This window comes from Equus quagga, chromosome 7 (genome assembly GCF_021613505.1).
Source record: "Equus quagga isolate Etosha38 chromosome 7, UCLA_HA_Equagga_1.0, whole genome shotgun sequence".
Lineage (NCBI taxonomy): Eukaryota > Metazoa > Chordata > Mammalia > Perissodactyla > Equidae > Equus > Equus quagga.
In genome coordinates, this window is record NC_060273.1 from 10,794,444 (window position 1) to 10,814,467 (window position 20,024).

At 44.0% G+C, this 20,024-nt stretch overlaps 1 protein-coding gene across 2 annotated transcripts in view; it reads left to right on the plus strand.

Annotated features, from left to right (window-relative positions):
* The window catches only part of SHISA9 (shisa family member 9), a 332,306-nt gene that overhangs the window by 229,132 nt on the left and 83,150 nt on the right, over positions 1 to 20,024 (plus strand). For both annotated transcript variants that reach the window (XM_046667401.1, XM_046667402.1), the window contains exon 3: positions 10,941 to 11,096. In XM_046667401.1, coding sequence (XP_046523357.1) covers positions 10,941 to 11,096 — 156 coding nt within the window. The remainder of the gene's footprint in view (positions 1 to 10,940; positions 11,097 to 20,024) is intronic.

A 20,024-nucleotide genomic window follows, 5' to 3' on the forward strand; every position in this document is an offset into this window, starting at 1 on the left:
GGCAGAGATTGGGGTGATGCATTTACAAGCCAAGGAACACCAGAGATTGCCAGCAAACCACCAGAAGCTAGGCAAGAGGCATGGAACAGAGTCTCCCTCACTATCCTCTGAAGGAACCATCCTGTTAACACCCCGACCTTGAACTTCTGGCCTCCAGAACTGTGAGATAATAAATTTCTGTTGGTAAAGCCCTCCAGTCTTTGGTCCTTTGTTATGGCAGCCCAACAAGTGAATACAGAGCTACAGGAGCATTTAAGATAGGATAGGGGTAGGGAGGTCCCTGGGAAGACATGATGTCTAAGCTGAGACTGGAAGGATGATTCAGAGTTAGCTTGGGAAAGGTGAGGGAAAAAAGGAGAGCATTTTGCAGCAGAAATAGTATTTTTACATACGGCTAATTGTTACTTTACCATTTATTCTAACAAGCTTCGGTATCAAGTTTCTTATCCACAGCACATTAGAACTGGAAACAATGGCTGCTGCTCACCACGTGGCTGATAAAACACACTAACCATGATGGAGAAGAAAAGAAAACTATTAAATAAATGGAATTAGGAGGAGGATGACACAGGGGGAGAAGAGAAGAAGGAGCAGAAACTAAACAACCTTAGCACTCTGGGGCTGTTGAGTGAAGAGGCAAACATCCACTGTCACACCAGCTCATGAAATTGACTTCTGGGGAAATGGCTGCTGGGAACATAAAACAACCTTTGGTTTTTACAATGATGCTGAGCCATCAGTGGTGAATTAATCCACCTTAAAGGTGTCCTGTTTCAGAAGTGGTACCAATAGATTGTAGTTCCTTGGGTACACACATGATGCTACTTTGAATTAAAATGGTCGTCCTCTTCTTGTTGCTGTCTTGGCTGGTCTCTCTTTTTCAAAATGGAAATGGAGAAGGTCTGCTTTCTAAAACTGGGTTCGATCCCCTCTCCCTTGTGCCTTCACGGGACTCTGTGTTTTGCTGTATCACGGCACTAACCATGCAGATTTCAACTGCCCTCTATCTCACCTGACTTTTTCTTGGTCTGCCTCCCATCCTAGACTGTCATCTCTTTGGAGCCCAACCTGAGATTTGAAGTGAATCTCTGTCCCCCAGAGCCTGCAAAAAAACCGGTCAAAAGTGAACATTCAATAAATATTTAACAACTTCCAGTTTCAAAATATTTCCATCCTAAATGGTCAAAATTAAAAAAAAAAAATGTGTGCTTAACGATATAAATCTTTGGGTAACACAAATGCCTCTTTTGCCAAAGAGTTTACAATGATACATGTGCAATTTTTCCTCCATTGAAAATCCCTGCTGGTCCCTCTGCCACCAAGGTTCGATAAGATGGATTTAATTCTCTGTCTACATAAACCTTTTCTGGTGAAAGCCTAACCTGCTATGGTCTCCTTTGACAAATTCAGGATAATTTTGAGCTGGATTTGGTTTCTTTCTTTGCTTGCTTGTGGCCAGAGAAAAATCTACATGGTGTTTCAAACTATAATTTTCAGGTTTTCTCTTGAAAAGGATTCTGGGCATAAAGGTTTGGAAGGCACAGAAAAGAAAACAGAGCTAAAAACCAGAGCTCTGTTATGATTTGCAAAGGTCTATTCTCTTTCTTGTCATTATGAGAATTACCAGTGCAATTGGCCCCTGCAGGAACCTCTTCTGCTTAGTCTCTCTCATTTGTCCACTTCTGAGACAACTGAATAAGCTGGAATATGGCCAAGAATTCTGAGTCTCGAGGGGGTCTTATGGAAACTTAACACCCCTTTCTTCTTGTGGCCAACCCATCATGTTGTCTCGGTTTCCTGGACAACTGGAAGCAATAAAGCTTTAGCCACAATATGTTAGGTGCTTACTATGTTTCAGGTGCAATACTAAGCGCAGTGTACATGCAGCGTCACAGCAACCCCGTGAGGAAGCCATTATGGTCCCATTTTAGAGCTGAGAAGAGTAAGGCTCAGAAAGGCTTTATAACACACCCAACGATGCTGTTGGTAAATGGAAGACCCAGAATTTGAATCCAGAGCTGAATGACTCAAAACTCCACTCTCTTTTCATTATGTTTTTCTAGATGGTATTGTCTGTGGAGAGTGACTGTGAGGCTACAACATGGGGAGTGTATTGGAAAGAGGGAGGGTGAAGAAGGACCCGGGGCAGGACCTACATGGCCTCGTGGGTCAGGTGAAGATGTGGTACCTCAGAGCGTTGAAAAAGCTTTGGAACAATTGTATGCGTTCCTCTAGTTAGTAAGTGGTATAAGAGCTTGGACTTGTCCACAAGCCCAGTGCCTGGCACATTGTAGATGCTCAAAGATGTGAGGAGGAATGGATGGATGAGCCAAGTTGGTGAGGCCAGAGCTCAGGTGGGTTCCACGAGGCAGTAGGGGATTCTCAGGATGGGAGGAGGCTGGCTCGTTCCCTGGATGTCACAGTAGATTCTCGTTTCTGGATAAAAGAAGAAACAAAAAGACATAGATCTGGCCAGTGGTTTACTCATCTGACTGGGAAAGTTTCCAAGAAGGAAGATACTCGAGACCAAAGTGTCTCTCTCCACAGAGGAGGCTCAGTGCTGAGCTTCCTGTTTCTTCCTGGTCCATGCTAGGGGCAGCCCAGCTTAGTGGAGGAAACACCAATTTTGCCACCAGACAAACCTGGGGTCAAATCCTGATAGTTACTAATATGCTGTGTCACTTTGGGCAAGCACCTCAACCTCTCTGAGCTTCGGTTTCTGTGTCTGTAAAATAGGATTGTAATACTTAGAGAAACGGGGTGAATGTTTTACATGGTTAATGTGCTTTTCTATTTGACCTTTCTGAGTATGTGACTTCTGTCTGAGTTGGCACGTGCTGTCTGCTTGGGAGAGAAAGGAGAGTAGGATAAAATGGAAGGGAACTCACCTCACGCCACTGTGTGGGACCCATTGCTCCAAAGTGAGAGGCTCCTGTGGCAGGACCCCTGCTCGCAGGCCAACTGGGATCTCAGGGTCATTGATGAGTGCCAACTAGGCAATCTCGTAGTCAGATTGCACTCTGTTTGTTGACTGGCTCAGCTACCCTCTGACAGCTCAGAGCTTCTTCACTGTGAGTTCCTCTCAGAGTCCCAAACAGGGGAGTGGGACAAAATATCCCTGCCCTCAGCATTTCCCTCAACTCACCCACCCTTCGTCTCCCTCATCTCTCTCTTTCCATCCTCACAATCTCCCAGGATCAGAGAGTCAGGCTTCCCATCCCTTTTTCTCTCTTGTCCACCCTTGCCGAGAACTCTGTGATCTTGCACACCAAGTCTGGTACTTAATATGCTAAAGAGTAGAGGTAAAGGAATTTAGTAAAAAACACCTTCCAAAGTCAATACTGTGACTGAAACTTTTATTATTGTCTGGTTGCAAAATCATTTTTTGAATGTTAGAAATTTGAATTTAGCTCCCTTAGAGGCAGTAAGGAAGTGCCTAAAATCATGGATTCTGGAGTCAGACTGCCAGGTCCAAAGCGTGGCCCTGCCACTTACAAGTGTTATAACTTTGGGCAAGTTACAAAAGCTCTCTGTGCCTAGGCCTAAATGGTGTGAATAATAGGATCTCATGGGGCTTCTTGGAGTGTTTAGATTAGTTCACGTATGGAACAGTGCCTGGCACCTAATGACACCTCTGTGAGTGTTTATCATGAATATGTGTGTCTTCACCTTCATCATTATCAGCAGTCTCATCATAATTTTTTGTGTGTATTCTTTCTGTAATAAGTCCCAATTTCCCAGCCTCACCCAGGCATATGGATGCCATGAGCCATCTGGGGCAAATCTCATACACTCAGGAAGACAAAAGAGAAAAACATCTTAATTACTTGAAAATTGCATTGTCCTTAAGACTACATTCTAGTTGATAAAGTTGTTTCCTAGGGGATATGGGTTAGCACTTCTGATATTGCTAGACATGCATGCTGGAATTAAATGACTGAGTAAACGGATGATGTATCATGGGAGCCAGGCTTCTCATTGTTGGCATGAGAGATTACAGATGAGCAAGGGGAGGAGGCTGGAATGATCCATGCGATAATGGATTAGAATTGGAGATATCAGGATGAATTCATATTTAGCTTAATATAGACGCAGATGGTTACAAATTTATAGATATGGATGTACATATGAGTTAGTTTACACTCATAGGTTTCCTTACTCTGTCAGCTGAGAGGTACCAGAAGCAATGAGCACACCCAGCATCCAGATCTTGGTTTCTAATACCATTCTCCAATAAAGGTACCAGGCTGCTTGGAGAAATGGCTGATTCTAGGACAGGATAGGAAATATACAAAATGAACCTGGAGCATCTTCTATTGCTGGAAAGTAAGTTCTCAAAAAACAGGAACATAGGAGACAATTGAAGAAGTCTCTGATGGCCAAACCTGAAACAATTTGCGCAGAAATAAATACATACATACATACATACATACATACAAACATATGCACATAAAATAGTATTGGATTATAACTCAAAGTATAAAATACATATCCATGTATCCACACTGATATAGATAAATGATTGAATAAATAACTAAATGGGGAAGAAGGAACAAATCTCCCATGAAGAAGAATTACAAATAATTTATATAGATAGTCTGTACTCAAGGAGGTGGAACATAATTCTCACTCCTGAAGTGTGGGTTGTGTATAGTGACTCCCTTCTAAAGAGCGTGGTATGGCAAGAAGGAAAGATAGAGTGACTTAGAGTGGAAAGACTTGACAAGCACTCCCTCAGCCAGGTGAAAGGTCAACAGCCACAGTGATAAGTGATCACAGTATGTATCCTTGATGTTAAGATGACAATGTCACTTCATCTCTATGGTCTTCCTCCCCCAAACATGTAACTCCAGTCTAGTCATGAGAAAAACATCAGACAAATTCTAGTTGAGGCTCATTTTACAAAATACCTGATCATTACTGCTCAAAACTGTCAAAGGCATCAAAAATAAGGAATTCTGAGAAGTTGTCACAGCCAAGAGGAGCCTAAACACATATGACAAATAAATTTATTGTGGTTGCTGGATGAGATTCTGGAACAGAAAAAGGACAGTAGGTAAAAACTAAGGAAACTTGAATAAACTGTGGACTTTAGTTAATAGTAATATATCAATGTTGGTTCCGTAATTATAACAAATGTACCGTACTAATATGTTAATAATAGACAAAACTGGGTATGGGGTATATGGGAAACCTCAGTGCTATCTTTACAGTATTTCTGTAAATTTAAAGTTGTTCTACAATAAAAAGTTTATTTAAAAAGTTATATTGTGGGGTTGGCCTAATGGCATGGCAGTTAATTTTGCGTGCTTTGCTTTGGTGGACCGGGGGTTCGCTGGTTTGGATCCCAGGCACAGACCTACACACCGCTTATCAAGCCATGCTGTGGTGGGTGACCCACATATAAAGCAGAGGAAGATGGGCATGGATGTTAGCTCAGGGCCAATCTTCCTCAGCAAAAAGAGGAGGATTGGCGGTGGATGTTGGCTCATTGTCCTTGTAACACTACCTCATTGGGTTGATATGGGGATTAAAGGAGATAGTATGAGAAGTTCTTTACCAAGTGACTGGCACATAATATATGTTCCATAAAACAGAAACATTTGACCTTCACATATCTTTCTGTGCTTTTCTTCCTTGGGATATGCCTTGAAAGGCTGACTATCGTTGCTTTCCCTCCAAGATGGGCCAAACTGGTCTAGTTTCTGATTGTCGTTATTTGTCTCTTCCGCACTGAGAAACCTAGAGCCCCATCCCAGTGTTGGTAACTGAGCATTTTTACCTTAACTGACCCTATCTGAATTGCATTCACTTCATGTAGTGAATGAATTCTGAGTGTTTAGTGACTGTTCAGTGACTCTGTTTAGAGACTAAGATACACCACATCATAACGGCACTTATGCGGTGGTTACCTTGGAGCGAGTCTGCCAGCTGCTTCCAATTGGGTAACTGTATCTTAAGTTTCTTTGAAAGTGATTGTCAACTATCTGAGGTCCCTTTTCCATCTTAGGAAGGAGAGCACAGGGACATCATCAACTTCTTGTTTGTTGGCCGAGGGTCTTGACAGAATGGGGCATCACAGGACAGCAGGTCATTAGTTATTTCTAAGGGTCAGAAGGAGTTGCAAAATTATAATGAGGCAGGGAAAATTGTCTTGTGGTACCTTTCTACAGAAGTGAGGTGGGTAAGTAATCACTGGGGTCAAGGTGTGTCTAGAAGAGAAACCATCCTGCTGAGGGCAAGACATTGTTGGTCCTACTGGATTCCCTCTATGGTCATGACTGTGCAAAAGAAATTATACATATATGTGTGTGTACATATATACATATAAATACACGCATATGCATACACACATACTACATGTCTACATATATTGAAATCTCTATCTATCTATCTGTCCATCTTTATATTTCTTCTCTCAATTGGCAAGGGCACGATTTGCAGATTACAACCCAGATTTTACCCACTATTCACTCTTCACTCACCCTACTGTTCTATTTTCTTGGATGCCAACCTGGGCTGACCTCCGATCTACGCTTTTGTTTCTCCTCCTTAGCTGGATATATTTGCGGAAAACTCACAGAGAAAGTGGGTTGCCAGATCTGGTCCATTTTCCCGTTCAGTGAAATGAAAATAATATTTAAAAAACCCAGTCACAAATGTCTGTTTAATAATTCTTGATGGCTGCCCTGAGATTGGATTTCGATATTTCTGAATATTCAATGCCTGGAAGCTAGCACAAAACGGCTATCTAAAACTGCCGGAAATTTACTTCCTATGACAGCAGCATGACTTTGGGGCAGGCTTGTCTCTCCTTTTGTGGGGCATCATTTTGGTGGGCCACCTCGGTCATGCCCACTTACATTAAGTAACTACTCACTGCCCTTGAGGCAGCTCAGGACTTGGGAGAAATAATCCCAAAACAAATACTTTATAATGGAATACTAAATATTCTGTTTAATAATATAAAAGGCTGTCCCAGGTGGTAAGAAACATCTCTACTGACTTTTTCTTTAATGAAGTGTTTAGCATTTCCCCAGGCAGGACTGGAAACAGAGTTTGAGCGCAGTGAGTGGGATCTGGGACTGAGGGAGCAAAGAGATGGGACAAAGGGCTCACATTGGATGATGGGCTAGTGTTTGGGATCTATTTCCAGAAAAAAAATAAACCACATGCCATTAAGATGTTAGCTAATTAGCTTATGAATATCCTTGGACTTTCTCTATGCGCTATTAAGGGAATTTTCAGTTTGAAATCTCTACTGAAGCTCTGTAGAAAACCCAGAAGCAACATCTTTTCCATCTTGATGCCGTCCTCAGGCCTTGCCTTATAGCCCCACCTGCAGCCTCCCTTCTGGTCAATTCCAGCTTCCCAGGGTGAATCCAGACTACAATTGCACTAGTCAGAAATCTATGTTGTGAGTGACAGTAATTCCAAAGCATACTAGCTTATTTAGAAAGGGGCGTCCCTGTCTTTTCTGCTTCTCTCCTTTGTCCTTACTCCCTCATAATCAGGAAACAGTTTCTCCACATGGTAGGTTCGAACTCACTTGAATTCACCGCCCTCTGGCTATCCTTGACTCCAAAGGTTCCAAATAGGAAAATTCAGGGCAGAACTCTGATTGACCCAGCCTAGGCCACATGCTCACGTCTGGCCCAATCACTGTGAGAAGAAGGAGGTGTTGTGATTGGTCTGATTTGGGTCACATGCTCACTTCTGTGGTCAGAGGAGTGAGTTCCTGGCCTGATTTCCACTGCCAGCTTTTATATCTCTGAGTAAGAGTTTGCCCACCAGAGCTCGCTCTGCCCATGAACATGGCGGGTTGCAAGTGCTGAGGCATTGCTCTCCCCCAGAAGCAGCCCTCAAGCAATGCCTGATGGGAGTTGGTGTATAAATACCAAGAGACTCCCTGCCCCGGGGGTGACAGAATTCTGAGACAGGCATTCAACACCATTTACCAGAATTCCAGAGTAAGATCAGACTCCGGTTCTCCAGAGTTGCCTTGTGCGTGGCATTGCACATTTATCTGCTTCTTTCTCTTCCCTGTCTTACTCCCCGACCCTTTTCGGCCAGTATTTCCTGAGCTCACCTCCCACTTATGCTTGCATTTGAGTTCTTATCTCAGTGACATCTGGGGAAACCCAGACAAAGACAGTTACCATGATTGGCAGCTCATCATGTGACTGACATGGAGATGAAGCAGTGCCAATGGAAGGGGTGGTTCTGAAGACACAAGAACAGTAGCTGTCCACTAAAAAAACCATGGAGCAGCAAAACATGAGAACTTACAGTAAACCATTTCCTACTGGACCAACATTTGGGCACAAAACACGTCTGGACTGATGAGCCCAAGGGACGCAGACAGACCTCTCCAGCAGGTTGCTCTGGAGAGGGAAATGTCAGAGGATCTTGGGGTCCAGGCTACAGTGAAAGCGGTACCGTATGCAACCCCTTTTCCACTGGTACTTTGTTAATCTTGGGCCTCTCCCACCCCAGTAGAATGTCAGCCGAAAAGCTATCATGGCAGAAGGATATGCTTGACTCTCCGGATTCTGGCCAGAGGCTGGGTTAGTTGGTTATGTTCGGTGACATTGCCATTAGGCAGTTGGGCTTGTGTGATGGCCCGTGCATGTGCAGGGATAAAAATACTCTCCTTATCTCTGTGTCTCAGCTGTAGTATCTCTGCCTCTTTCCATTTGGGTTTATTGGTTTCTAAAGCCAAACATATTCCATATGTGTCATGGGTTGAATTGTCTAGAAGCCAGGTTTGAGAGAGGGGTTCAGGTGCATGAGATCCTGAGACGATGCTCTTCGGGTAAAACACACACACACACACACACACACACACACACACACACACATACACACATACACATAAACACATCTCTACGGTTGTAAGGGAAACAAAATAGGAAAGATAAAGGGGCCACACAAGGATGGGGTCTCAGTCTCAGATAAAGTCTAGACGGGGCATTGTCAAACTATGGCCCTGGAACGAAATCCAACCACCACCTGTTTTTGTAAATAAGGTTTTATTGGCACACAGCCATGCCCATTCATTGACATAATGTCTGTGGCTGCTTTCTTGCCACAAGGGCAGAGCTGAGTAGTTGCAACAGAGACCGTATGGCCTGCAAAGCCTAAGCTACTTACAATCTGATCCTTTACAGAAAAAGTGGCCGACTCCTGCTCTAAACTTGTCCCACTCCATGGGAGTTCTGGGGCACCCACTGCTCCAGAAAGTCATCCCCACCTTGAGGGAAGAGACTGATCTTCGTACCGTAGTGTGAGCTGGGCACTGGTTGCTAAGCACCCCAGGTGTTGAAGGTGAGGCGCATTAAGTGCATTAAGCCCAGAGTGGTGGCTCCCATCAGTGGAGAGAGCAATTCTGTAGGGTACTAGGGTACTAGGGTACTAGGGGCAACTGTGAGCTATTAGCAGCTGACACAGCAGCTGGAAAATGGGTGCATGTGCTGGGGATCTTTCAAGTCACCGCCAGCATCTACTGCAATGTTTATCTGGATCCACACATGTGCTTCATTAAGCTGAAGAGAACTACATTTCCTGCCTGAAACTGAGCCATAATTCTCTCTCCTGGATTCCCTGTTCCATTTCACTCTTGCCTCCTCTCCGTCCATCTCATTGCTCTCAAGGTGAAGACGGAAACCGGTAACAGGGTCCATTGGGTCCTGCCAGCCTCTCCAGCCCTGCCTTGTCCCAGTTTCCTCACACTCTGTTTTCCAGCCATGCATGGCTAGAGGCCAGGGGGCGTTCTTTCAGTTTGTGGGAATGCAGTGTTCCTTCCAACTTCCAGGCTTTTGTCCATGCTGTTCCCTTTGCCTGGAGCACCCTCCCCGTGCCTTCTACCTTCTGCCAGACTTAACCAACATCTCAATCTCCAGATCTCAGCTCGAAGACTTTCCTCAGAGAAACCTTCTTGAACTCTCTCCCCACAAAATCCCATTCTCTCAAAGGAGCCGATATTCAGTTTGTGTGTCTTCACGTATTTTTTTTTTCTGTCTTTGCAAACCATAGCACACAAAAATATGCAGAGATTTTCTTTAACAAAAATGCTATGTTATTTGTATTACTTTGACATTTTTTTCCTCTTAACAATACAAACCATAAAAATAATCCTGTTTGACATGTAGAGTTAACCGATTTTTAATTCATTTTTCCTAACAGCTGCATGATATCCCATCATATATATGTATATATTATGTACATTATATGGATGTACAATAATTTACTTAAGAATTCTCATATCGATAGGAGGTCAGATTGCTTCTGCGTGGGTGGTTTTTTTTTTTTTCCATTTTACAAACAGTGGTGCAAAGAATATCTCTGAACAAATTCCTTACATCCTGATGCTTACATTTCTCAAGGCTCAATTCCTAGAAGTGGTATTATTTGGTCAACATAGATACGCACTTTAAATTTCAATGCACATTGCCAGATTCCCTTCTGCGAATATCGCAAATCGTGTGTCCACCATCAGTTCATGAGACAGCCCAGTTTCCAACATCTTTGCCGGTGTCCTTCAATCTTTTTCATTTTTGCCAATCTCTTGGCAAAGGAATGGCTTCTTCTTGTTCTGACTTGCCTGTCCTTGGCTGTTACTGAAATTGATCATCTTTTTATACATAGATTGTTTTGATAACAAAAATAGCTCCTACAATGATAGGACCTTATGTTCACTTAGGGGGCAGGCGGAGAAGTTCTAGGCACATCCTTTGTCCTTCCCCATCCATCCTCAGCTGCTCAACAACGATGACTGTGGAGTCGGTTCTTCTCGATGTGTCTGCTCATCCTCTACCGTTCTTCCTCTTGCATCCCCCAAGGGGGGCTGCATTTTGGTCTTGGGGGATGTAGTGATGGTGGGGATGGGTAGAATGTTCTGCCTTGTCTGTGACCATCTCCCGCTGTCTGTTCACTTCTAGATGCTACCCAGATGAACAACGCAGTGCCCACCTCCCCTTTGCTCCAGCAGATGGGCCATCCACATTCGTACCCCAACCTGGGCCAGATCTCTAATCCCTATGAACAACAGCCACCAGGCAAAGAGCTCAACAAGTACGCCTCCTTGAAGGCGGTCGGTAAGTGTCGTTTTGTTTCTCCCCTACTCACCTGTTCTTTCTAGATCTTTCTCTCCAACTTTCTTTTCTACTCCCTTTTCTATCGCTTCTGTCTCTCCCTTTTTGCTCTTTCTCTCTTAAAATCTCTGTCTTTTTCTCTCCCTCTGTCTCTTTCTCTCTGTCTCTCCAACTCTCTCCATCTCTTTTTCTCTCTGTCTCTGTTTCTCTGTCTCTCTTTATCGCAGTTCTTTTTCTGTCTCTGTCTCTCTGCATAGGTATATATGCATATATATATATTCTGGGTCTCTTTACTTGGGATACAGGTTACTAAGGACCAGACCCCTTAGCTGTTTTCTCTCTGACCCAGATCAAGTCCTACCTTTCTGTGTGGGGCAGGGTGGGTAGACAAGGGAAACATGTAGGGGCTGGATGCACATTTGGTCCCACTGACACCTCAGCCCCTTCATTGTCCACCATCGGCCCTAGCGAATCCTCAGGGAACGTAGGCATAGAATCCAGGACACTTGGTCTCTGAATGCCTTGCCCTTTAGTGGGTAACACTCACCATCCGCACAGTTGTCCCATCTCTGAGAAGTCGGGGAGCATGCACGTTCCTATCCCAGGCAGCTTCTGCTCTTCATGGTGTAAATACTGACAGGGGTGGGCAGCGTGGATCTACCACTAACTGAGTTCTTATCAAGCATGAGACATTGCATTGGACCTTTCATACACGCTGTCCCGTTTTCTCAGAGTGACCCAAAGAGGAAGCACAATTATGATCCCAACTTTCAGATTAGGAAACTGGGACTCAAAGAGGCTAATTTAACTTGCCCCAAATCAAGCAGCCTGTGGGCGACAGAATTAAGACTTGAACCTCTGTTTTTATCCTTCAGGGTCTATGCTCCTGCCACTGCTCTCCCCTAGGCCTGGTCCTCCTTTGGTCCATCCCCTACTCATACCCCAGGGAGTGTGACAGTGCCCCTGACGCTCACCCAGGCTCCTGAACGAATCATTCATGGAAGGGTTCTATAGGGTGGAAGCAACAGCCACAGCAAAGTCAAACTTTGGGCAGGCAGAAGACACACAGACCACATGCTTCCCTTTATTACCAGCTTCTCATCTTCTTTTCTTCCCCTGCTGCCAAGCTCCTCACTAGAGATGGGATGGGTGATGCTTGCTGATCGATTCCAGTATGAAATATCCTAATTCTGTTGTCAACTAACAACAGAAACCAAAGCACAGACGCTCTCACAGGTCTCTGATGCCTGTGGTAGCCATGGTCTACAAACATCAGATTCACAAAACAGCATATTGGTGCCCAGCAGAGGGCTGGGCACATACTCAGAGCTTAGAAAGTGTTGGAGCCAAAAGTCTATCTTTAGGAATTCATGTTCCCCGATCTCCTAGGACTTCCAGATGGAATCATTCAAAGAGGGGTTGAGCCAAATTTATAATACCAAGGACACAGGTTGTGCAGAGTGACACAGACTTTTCTAAATCTGAAGCTTCTTAAGACCTTGCATACCACTCCCTCATGTTGAATTTCTACACCCAACTCTACCCCATGACTACAGAGTCCCTCTATTCCATACTTCATGTTTGCATAGCATATGCATCCTAAGCATGTTCACGTAGACTCAAACATTACTGGGAAGGGATGAGAGCTGCTGCCTAGGAGAGAAAGAGTCAGGGCATCTGTGCCGATGTAACTGCGGAAGCCTTCACACACTATTTGGTGGCCTGCCTCCCTTTCCGAGCTTTGCATTTAGGTGATAAATAGAGTCTGCTGTTACATTTGATCCTTCTTTTGGCATTAAAAAAATCAGCCCAGATGTCTTTTTCTTTTTGAACTGGTCACATTACCCTAAAGAACTCATTTCTTCAACTGAGCCCCAGTCTTGTTCCCCCTCAACACCCAGTACCTCTTTGGATAAATAATGGATGGATATTCCAACGGAGTTTCTTGATTCCCTCCAGGATTTGTGTAGGGGCCCTGTGCAGAGTAAATGTCTGCAGTACATTTGGAATTAAATGTGCAGCATGGCAATTTACTTGACGCTCTTTGAGGAACCCTTTCTTCCACAAAGGAAGAACTCCTGAAATGTTTGCTGAATGAACGAATGAGCTTGTCTTTGACAAGAACTGAAGACTATCTTAGCTGTAAGAGAGCAACCCCCCCCCCCAATCTTCTAGAAAACTCTGAAGGATCTCACTTAGGGAGTTCTCCCCAATTCTAAATATGGTTAAATAGGGCTTCTTCTTCTCCATCCTTCTTCTCTGACTATTGTGGAAGTTCATTGGGCTTTATCTGACTCATGGAGGTCTTGAGAATCTCCAGCGAATGGAGGTCCCCTGAGGAGCAGACCAAGGGACTACCTGACCCAATGGGTTATCCAGGAGTCCAGCGTCTGCCTGCCCAAATGAAATGCAAATTCCATAATAAATGTTCTTTCAAGGGTTCTTTATTAAGGCATAATGTGACCATGTGTGAATGATGAAATGCATTTCATTAACGAAATCATCACCACTCAGGAGAGAAGTTGTTTAAAAAATGGTTTGCTGTTGAAAGCTCTGCAACCTCCGATAACCAGACTCATTTTCTAAAAATTTCAATCCAGTAAATAAGGGGGGGGCTTGGGCAGCCTTTAAGGTTAACTGCCAAGTTCAAAAATACCTCTGGAAAATAAATTTCTCTTGGCGGCTTTAATATCCAGAACATCGGGTGGGTTTGAAACTCTGTGACCCCAGCTTCTTCCTGTGAAAAATGAGGAAGCTAAAACTTTGTGGTGCCCAAGCACCATCTAATTTTAAAATTAGGAGATTAAACAATTCCACTCATTCCAGTTATTAGAATACCTGTGGGCCATTACCTATGTTCCATTCATTCACCACCAACTCTGGGGAGAAAAGGGTGGGAACTGTTGGTTGCTCCTGAGACAAATTCCTCCCAAACCTGCCTTCTTATTTTATTTTATTTTAGTTTGCTTGTTGTAATCAAACTCATTTGTGTTTAAAGAGAGCTCTTTTCTATCCACAATTCATGGATTTGGGCACGTAACGTGTGGTCATATGAAGCATGTGACTACAGAATGGTCTCTGTCCTCAAAAGTTCACTGCTCAGTTATGGGTAAAAGATCAGCATATGCTAGGGAAATGTCAGAGGATAAACCTTGTTGGATTCTGTACAAGAAGCAGTGATGGAGTTGAATTATCATCGATTCAATTCATTCTTTCATTCACTCATTCATTCATTCTCCAAACATTTAACCTGTTGTCCCTTGATTGTAGGTCCACTGAGGCAGGAACCAAGTCTGTCCCATTCATCAATGTATCCCCAGCATCTAGCACCATCTGTAAGGAACTCAGTAAGCACTCCCAATGCATATTTGTAAAACCAGTGAATATACCATGTGATAGGCACCATATCAAGCCGGGAACATGAGATGATCAGCAAGATGGCAGAATGTAGCATAGCCTCTGCAATTGGTCAGGGTTGAGTTTAAGACCTAGTTCAGACATTTAGCAAGTAATTTCAGAAATTATGTAACCTCTTCGGGTCTCAGTTTCCCCATCTGGAAAATGGAGATAATAATAATACACAGCTAATGGTTTGTAGGGAAGATTCAATGATATAATGCACAGAAAGTGCTTAGCCTGCACATAGTCAGCCCTCAGTAAATACTGCAGCATATTAAAGTCTCCAGACTAAAGCCGTCTGTTGATCTGATTTTTCCTTGACTCTCCAAGATACACTCATACCTTGATTAACATGCAATTGTCCAGATTTCATTTCAAAGGAAATAGAGAGGTGGATCCATATCCTTCACTCCATTTTGACAGGAAAGACATACATGAAATCTAACTCGCTTTAGGAATCTGTTAATATAAACAAGCAAGCAAACAGCAAATGGCTTTCCTGAGACCCAGCAGAGTCGGTTCAAACCTCTTCACTCTCCCCACTGATAGCAAGACAATGAACATCCATGGACAATGAACACCCACGCCCAGATATACGGCTACTACAATCCGTCAAAGAAAGATTCAGTTTCACTCAATTGCCTCTCTCGTTACTAAGTCAGAACTGTGGGTTTAAACATTTTAGAAATATTTTCCACCAAGATTGAAGTGGAGAAGTGTGTCTTGTAATAGAATGAGCCAAAATGTACCTTGAAAATTCAGTTAAGCAATTCATTTAAGCACACAAGTGCTGTGGCCTGAGCCACTCACCTGATGGGTGGTTACAATGTAAGAACCCACTGTATGGGTCCTCATAGGTCAATGTTTGTAAGGCAGAGGTGTTTGTGGAAATATCCCTCAGGGTCACCTGATGGTTCAGAGAGGTTCTGCCTCCAGAATTGGAAAAAGACCACCCTTTTATATAATTCCTGGTGGGCTTTGCAAACAGAAAATTGCCCATATGTTGGCATTTGTCTCCTATTGGCCCCGTGTCTGGCATTTCCTCTGGGCATCTAAGAGTTGGACTCCTTGGCTGCCAAAGGTTCCTGACCATGTGCCCTTGAGATGCTTCAGTGCAACTTTGGCTACTCAGCGAGAGGAAGAGACAGGCTGTACCAGCATCATTGATAAAATGCTGTGGTGCCTTTGTATTCAATTCTAAATTTTAATAAGAAAATATTTTCTCCATGGCTATTTGACAGACGATAGACTATTTTGCCAGAACCATGTTACATTTTCCAATAGCACTTTGTAAAACCACAGCAACAGTACACTTCAACACGGCAGGCATTCCCTCTTTACTCTTGCTGTGCGAACCATGCGTAAAAACCCTAAGTGATGGCTCAGTCTCAGCCATGGATTGACTTCTACTAGTTTAATTTTTTTTTAAGTTACGGCAGAAAGGGAGCTAATATCATTGAACTCCCAAGCACTACACCTATGAGGGAGGGACTGGTCCCACAGTTTTGCAGATAGGAAAACTGAGGCACAGTGTAGTTAAGTAATTTTCCCAACGTCACACTTTTAGGAAATGGCAGAGCCAAGAGTCCTCTTCAGGATTGCCTGGTTCAGAATCTGTGTTCTTTCCACGAAATGATTCTGTCTTCCACAAAGCAATTTCTGGTATCAGAACGATATAACCAGGCAAAAAAAAAAAAAAGATTAGGGAGGCCCATTTCCCCCCTTTTTTGAGGGGGTGCTTACTAAGGTAGGAGTTGTTTTTCTTTGTTTGAAGGTAAAAGTTTTCCCACGATGCTGAGCATAATTGAGGTCTAACATATTTAAGGTATTCTATAGTTGAGGTATAACTTACATACAGTGAAATACACAGATGAGTTTACAATAGTGCAGTTGTTGAAATATACATACACTCGGGTAACCAACATCCCGGTAAGGATAAGAAATATTTTCATCATCCAGTAAGTTCCCTCATGTCTCCATCCTCTCAATGCGGTAGGCCCATCCCCCTTTAAAATTCTTTTTAATTGAGATATAATTGATATTTAACATTATATTAGTTTCAGGTGTATGACATAATGATTTGCTATATGTATATACTGCAAAATGATAACCACGGTAAGTCTAGTTAACTCCGTCGCCACACGTACTTAACACATTTTTTTCTTGTGATAAGAACTTTTAAGATTTCCTGCCTTAGCAACTTTCAAAAATGCAATACAATATTATTAACTATAGTCACCATTACATGCCCATGACTTATTTATTTTATAACTGCAAGTTTGTACCTTTTTCCCACCTTCACCCAATTTGCCCTTCCCACTACGTGCTCTCCCAACCACCAACCCAATCTGTTGTGTTCTCTGTATTCATGAGTTCAATTTTTGGGTTTTTTTTGGCTTCATCCCCATCTCCTTTTAATAAGCATTTAATTTTTCACCCAACAAATATTTACCTAACGTCCGGTAGTGCCACCAAGCGCAAAGCAGGACCTTAACTATATATTTGATAGCATGTGTGCATCTGATTAAGTGCCCTTATTAGCAATAGATTTATAAAACAAAATTTGTTACTGCCTTACCAGAGCTAAGCCCTGTCTTAGGTAGAGGGGACAGAGGTGACCCTGGCACGGTTCCTGCCATCAATGAAAACAGTGATGGATTTGATTGGGGGTAAGAAGGCTTCCTTGGAATCTGTGACTCAGTGACTGGGTTGGGCTTGTGTCCACCCACACAGGAAGATCTGGGCTGTATCACTCTTTCCAGATGGCAATGACCCCAGCTCAGAGGGAGAAGAAATGTTGTCATCCCGGGCGGGTCCTCCTGAATTTTAACTCCGTAACTCTTCCCCTGTCACTCCAATTTCCCCTCTGTTGTGAGTGATGAGGGAGCAGAGTTCATATCCACAGGGGGAATGTGGCAATTTGAGCATCCTTTGGCCTGCCTGGGAGGCCAACCGGAAATGTTTAAATGGGGCCGGATCTGTGCTCTGTAATCATTCTGATCACAGACTGTTCGCTGCGTCTCCTCCCAGCTGGCAGCCTGACATGTCTCTGGAAATTGTACAGAAGTGTTGAGGACTTGGTCTTTCCAGGTAGATTCCTAAAAAAGGAAAGGGGAGCCAGTAGCACAGGCCTATTGGTCAGGCCTCCAGCCAATGGGCAGTGGCTGCTGCACAAACACGTGGGTAGGTTTGCCCAGCTTTGAGTAAAACCCAGTCTTACGGAGAAGTCTTATCAAGGACACTGGGGTAGGACATAGCCAAGGTCATTCTCACCATCCTTTACTTTATGAAAGGGGTCACCATGGGGTTCTGCTACTCCTGTGAGATTCCCCCAGGGCTCATTTGGCTCATCTGAAATGAGACTCAATTTGGAGAAACTGATCTATGACCAAAATTCTAGGCATTATGGGATTTTCAAATAACAAGCTTGATCCCTTTAGCCTTTAGGGGAATTTCTGTACCTTAGGAAAAGTGACTCCATGGAGAAACTTGAATGTATTCCTTCATTCAACAATAATTTTCAAACACAGACTATGTGCTAGGGTAGTCCCTACCCAGCCTGGGCCTGCCACCGAACGTTTAAAATTGCAGTCTGTAGAGCCTGCCCCAACCTTAAATTGGAGCTAACAATGCACTCCCATTTTCAGGAGGGCAATTGCAGCAAAACAGGACCAAAACTGATCTCTTCTCAACAGTGTTGTCATTAGCTAAAGCGACCTCATGTAACTCAAATTTCCCTTTCTTTCTTAGATGGTTGAAATTTAGAGCCAGGTTCACCACTGAAGATTTCTCTCTCTCCCTTATGTAAAACATCTAGGCCTTTTTCAGGAGACTTCTTTTGATCCCCTGTTGGGCGTTATCTTGATCTGCTTCAAGGCCATGCAGAAAGAGGTGTGCACATAATTGCACTTGCAAATTTGGTCCCTCGCTCTCTTCCTGGGGTCCCCTGGGGCCTGCCCCCCTTGGAGGCTGCAGCTGGGGTTGCCAGCAGCAGCTGCAGCTGGGTGTGAGGGCACAGTGAACACGGGGAGCCAGCAAACAGGTCAGCATCTCTCGATTGTTATTTTTTTAGGAAGTTCTGATGGTGACTGGGCAGTGTCGACACTGAAGTCACCAAAAGGTACCGTACGGCCTTTTCTAGCCCTTTTGTCCAGGTGTTGTTGGATTTGACATTAATCAGTGAAGGCACAGAGAGTCCTGATGTCTGTGTGTGACCCATTGCACACATGTGTCCGTGTTGGATGGACCTGCAAGTCTGTCTAAGTTCCAGCGTGTAGGTGTTTTGTGTGTGTGTGTGTGTGTGTGTGTGTGTGTGTGGGCCTGGTGTGGTGTGTCTGTGCCTGGGACTGTTGTTGAAGAATTTCTACTTCTCAATATTTGTTGCCTGAAAGGAAATATTGCTATCAGAAACCATCCCAGGTAAGACAGCCAAGACATGTTAGTTTTTCTCAGAAAACTGCACAGGCAAATAGCAAAACACAAGGTAAATTAAAGCAGGGGGAAAAACACAACTTCTGAGGGAGATCAGCAGAGTCAGATTATTGGCCCAGCCTTTGGGGAATGATCAGCCGTTTAGGGAATAGAATGCTGTTTTCAACTTTCCTGAGGTAGCATGGTGAGCTGGTCACCTTGAGTCTGTGAGTTAATGAGCTGGGTGACTGGACCAGGAGGTAGCTGCAATTTATTAACTCCCTACTATGTGTCAGGCAGAGTGCTGGGCCCTTTACATCATGTTATCATTTAATTCCCCAGTGACCCAGCTGTGAAAGCATTGCTATTCCCATTTAGAGATGAGGACATGGGTGTCTGAGCGAGGATGTCTTGCTTGTCTAAAGCCACATAGCCTGTTAAGTGGTGGAGCTGCAATTTGAACCCTAGTCTGTTTGACTGTAATACCTAAATTATTTCCCACTGGGTTGCGAGGGGAGCAGTTCTTTCCAGAACAGATCGGTGACTTGGTTCTCTTCTTTCTTCACGCCTTATGCTTTGTTGATTTGGTGGTGGAGAGAATGTAGCTGACCCAAGGAGGTGAAGATAGAACTCTCTAGTGACCTTGAACAGAGGGAAATGAGAGGACATTGCAAAGCTCTAGGTGGGATACTAGCATGACCATTTTTGCATTCTCAAAAGATAGTTCTGGTTTCCAAGTGGAGACAGGATGAGGGGAGGTAGACTGGAATTGGGGAGACCCACTGGGAGACAATTGTCCAGGTTGGCAGTGACCTGAACTGGGGTAGGCAGAGGGTGGAGAGAATAAAATGGACTGGAGGGATAATTGAGAGACTGCAGAATGCAGTGAATGTGTGCATGTGAGTGGGGAGGAGGGAACAGCGGGCTGACCAGTAGTTTTCACATTGGAGCCACTTGAGCATGCATCGGCGTCCCCTGAAGGGTTATTAGAACCCAGATTCCTGGGCCCCATCCCAGAGCGTCTGATTCACTAGGCTTTGGGTGGGGCCTGAGGGGTTGAATTTCTGACAGGTTCCAAGGTGATGCTGATGCTGATGCTGCTGGTCTGGGGACCACACTTTG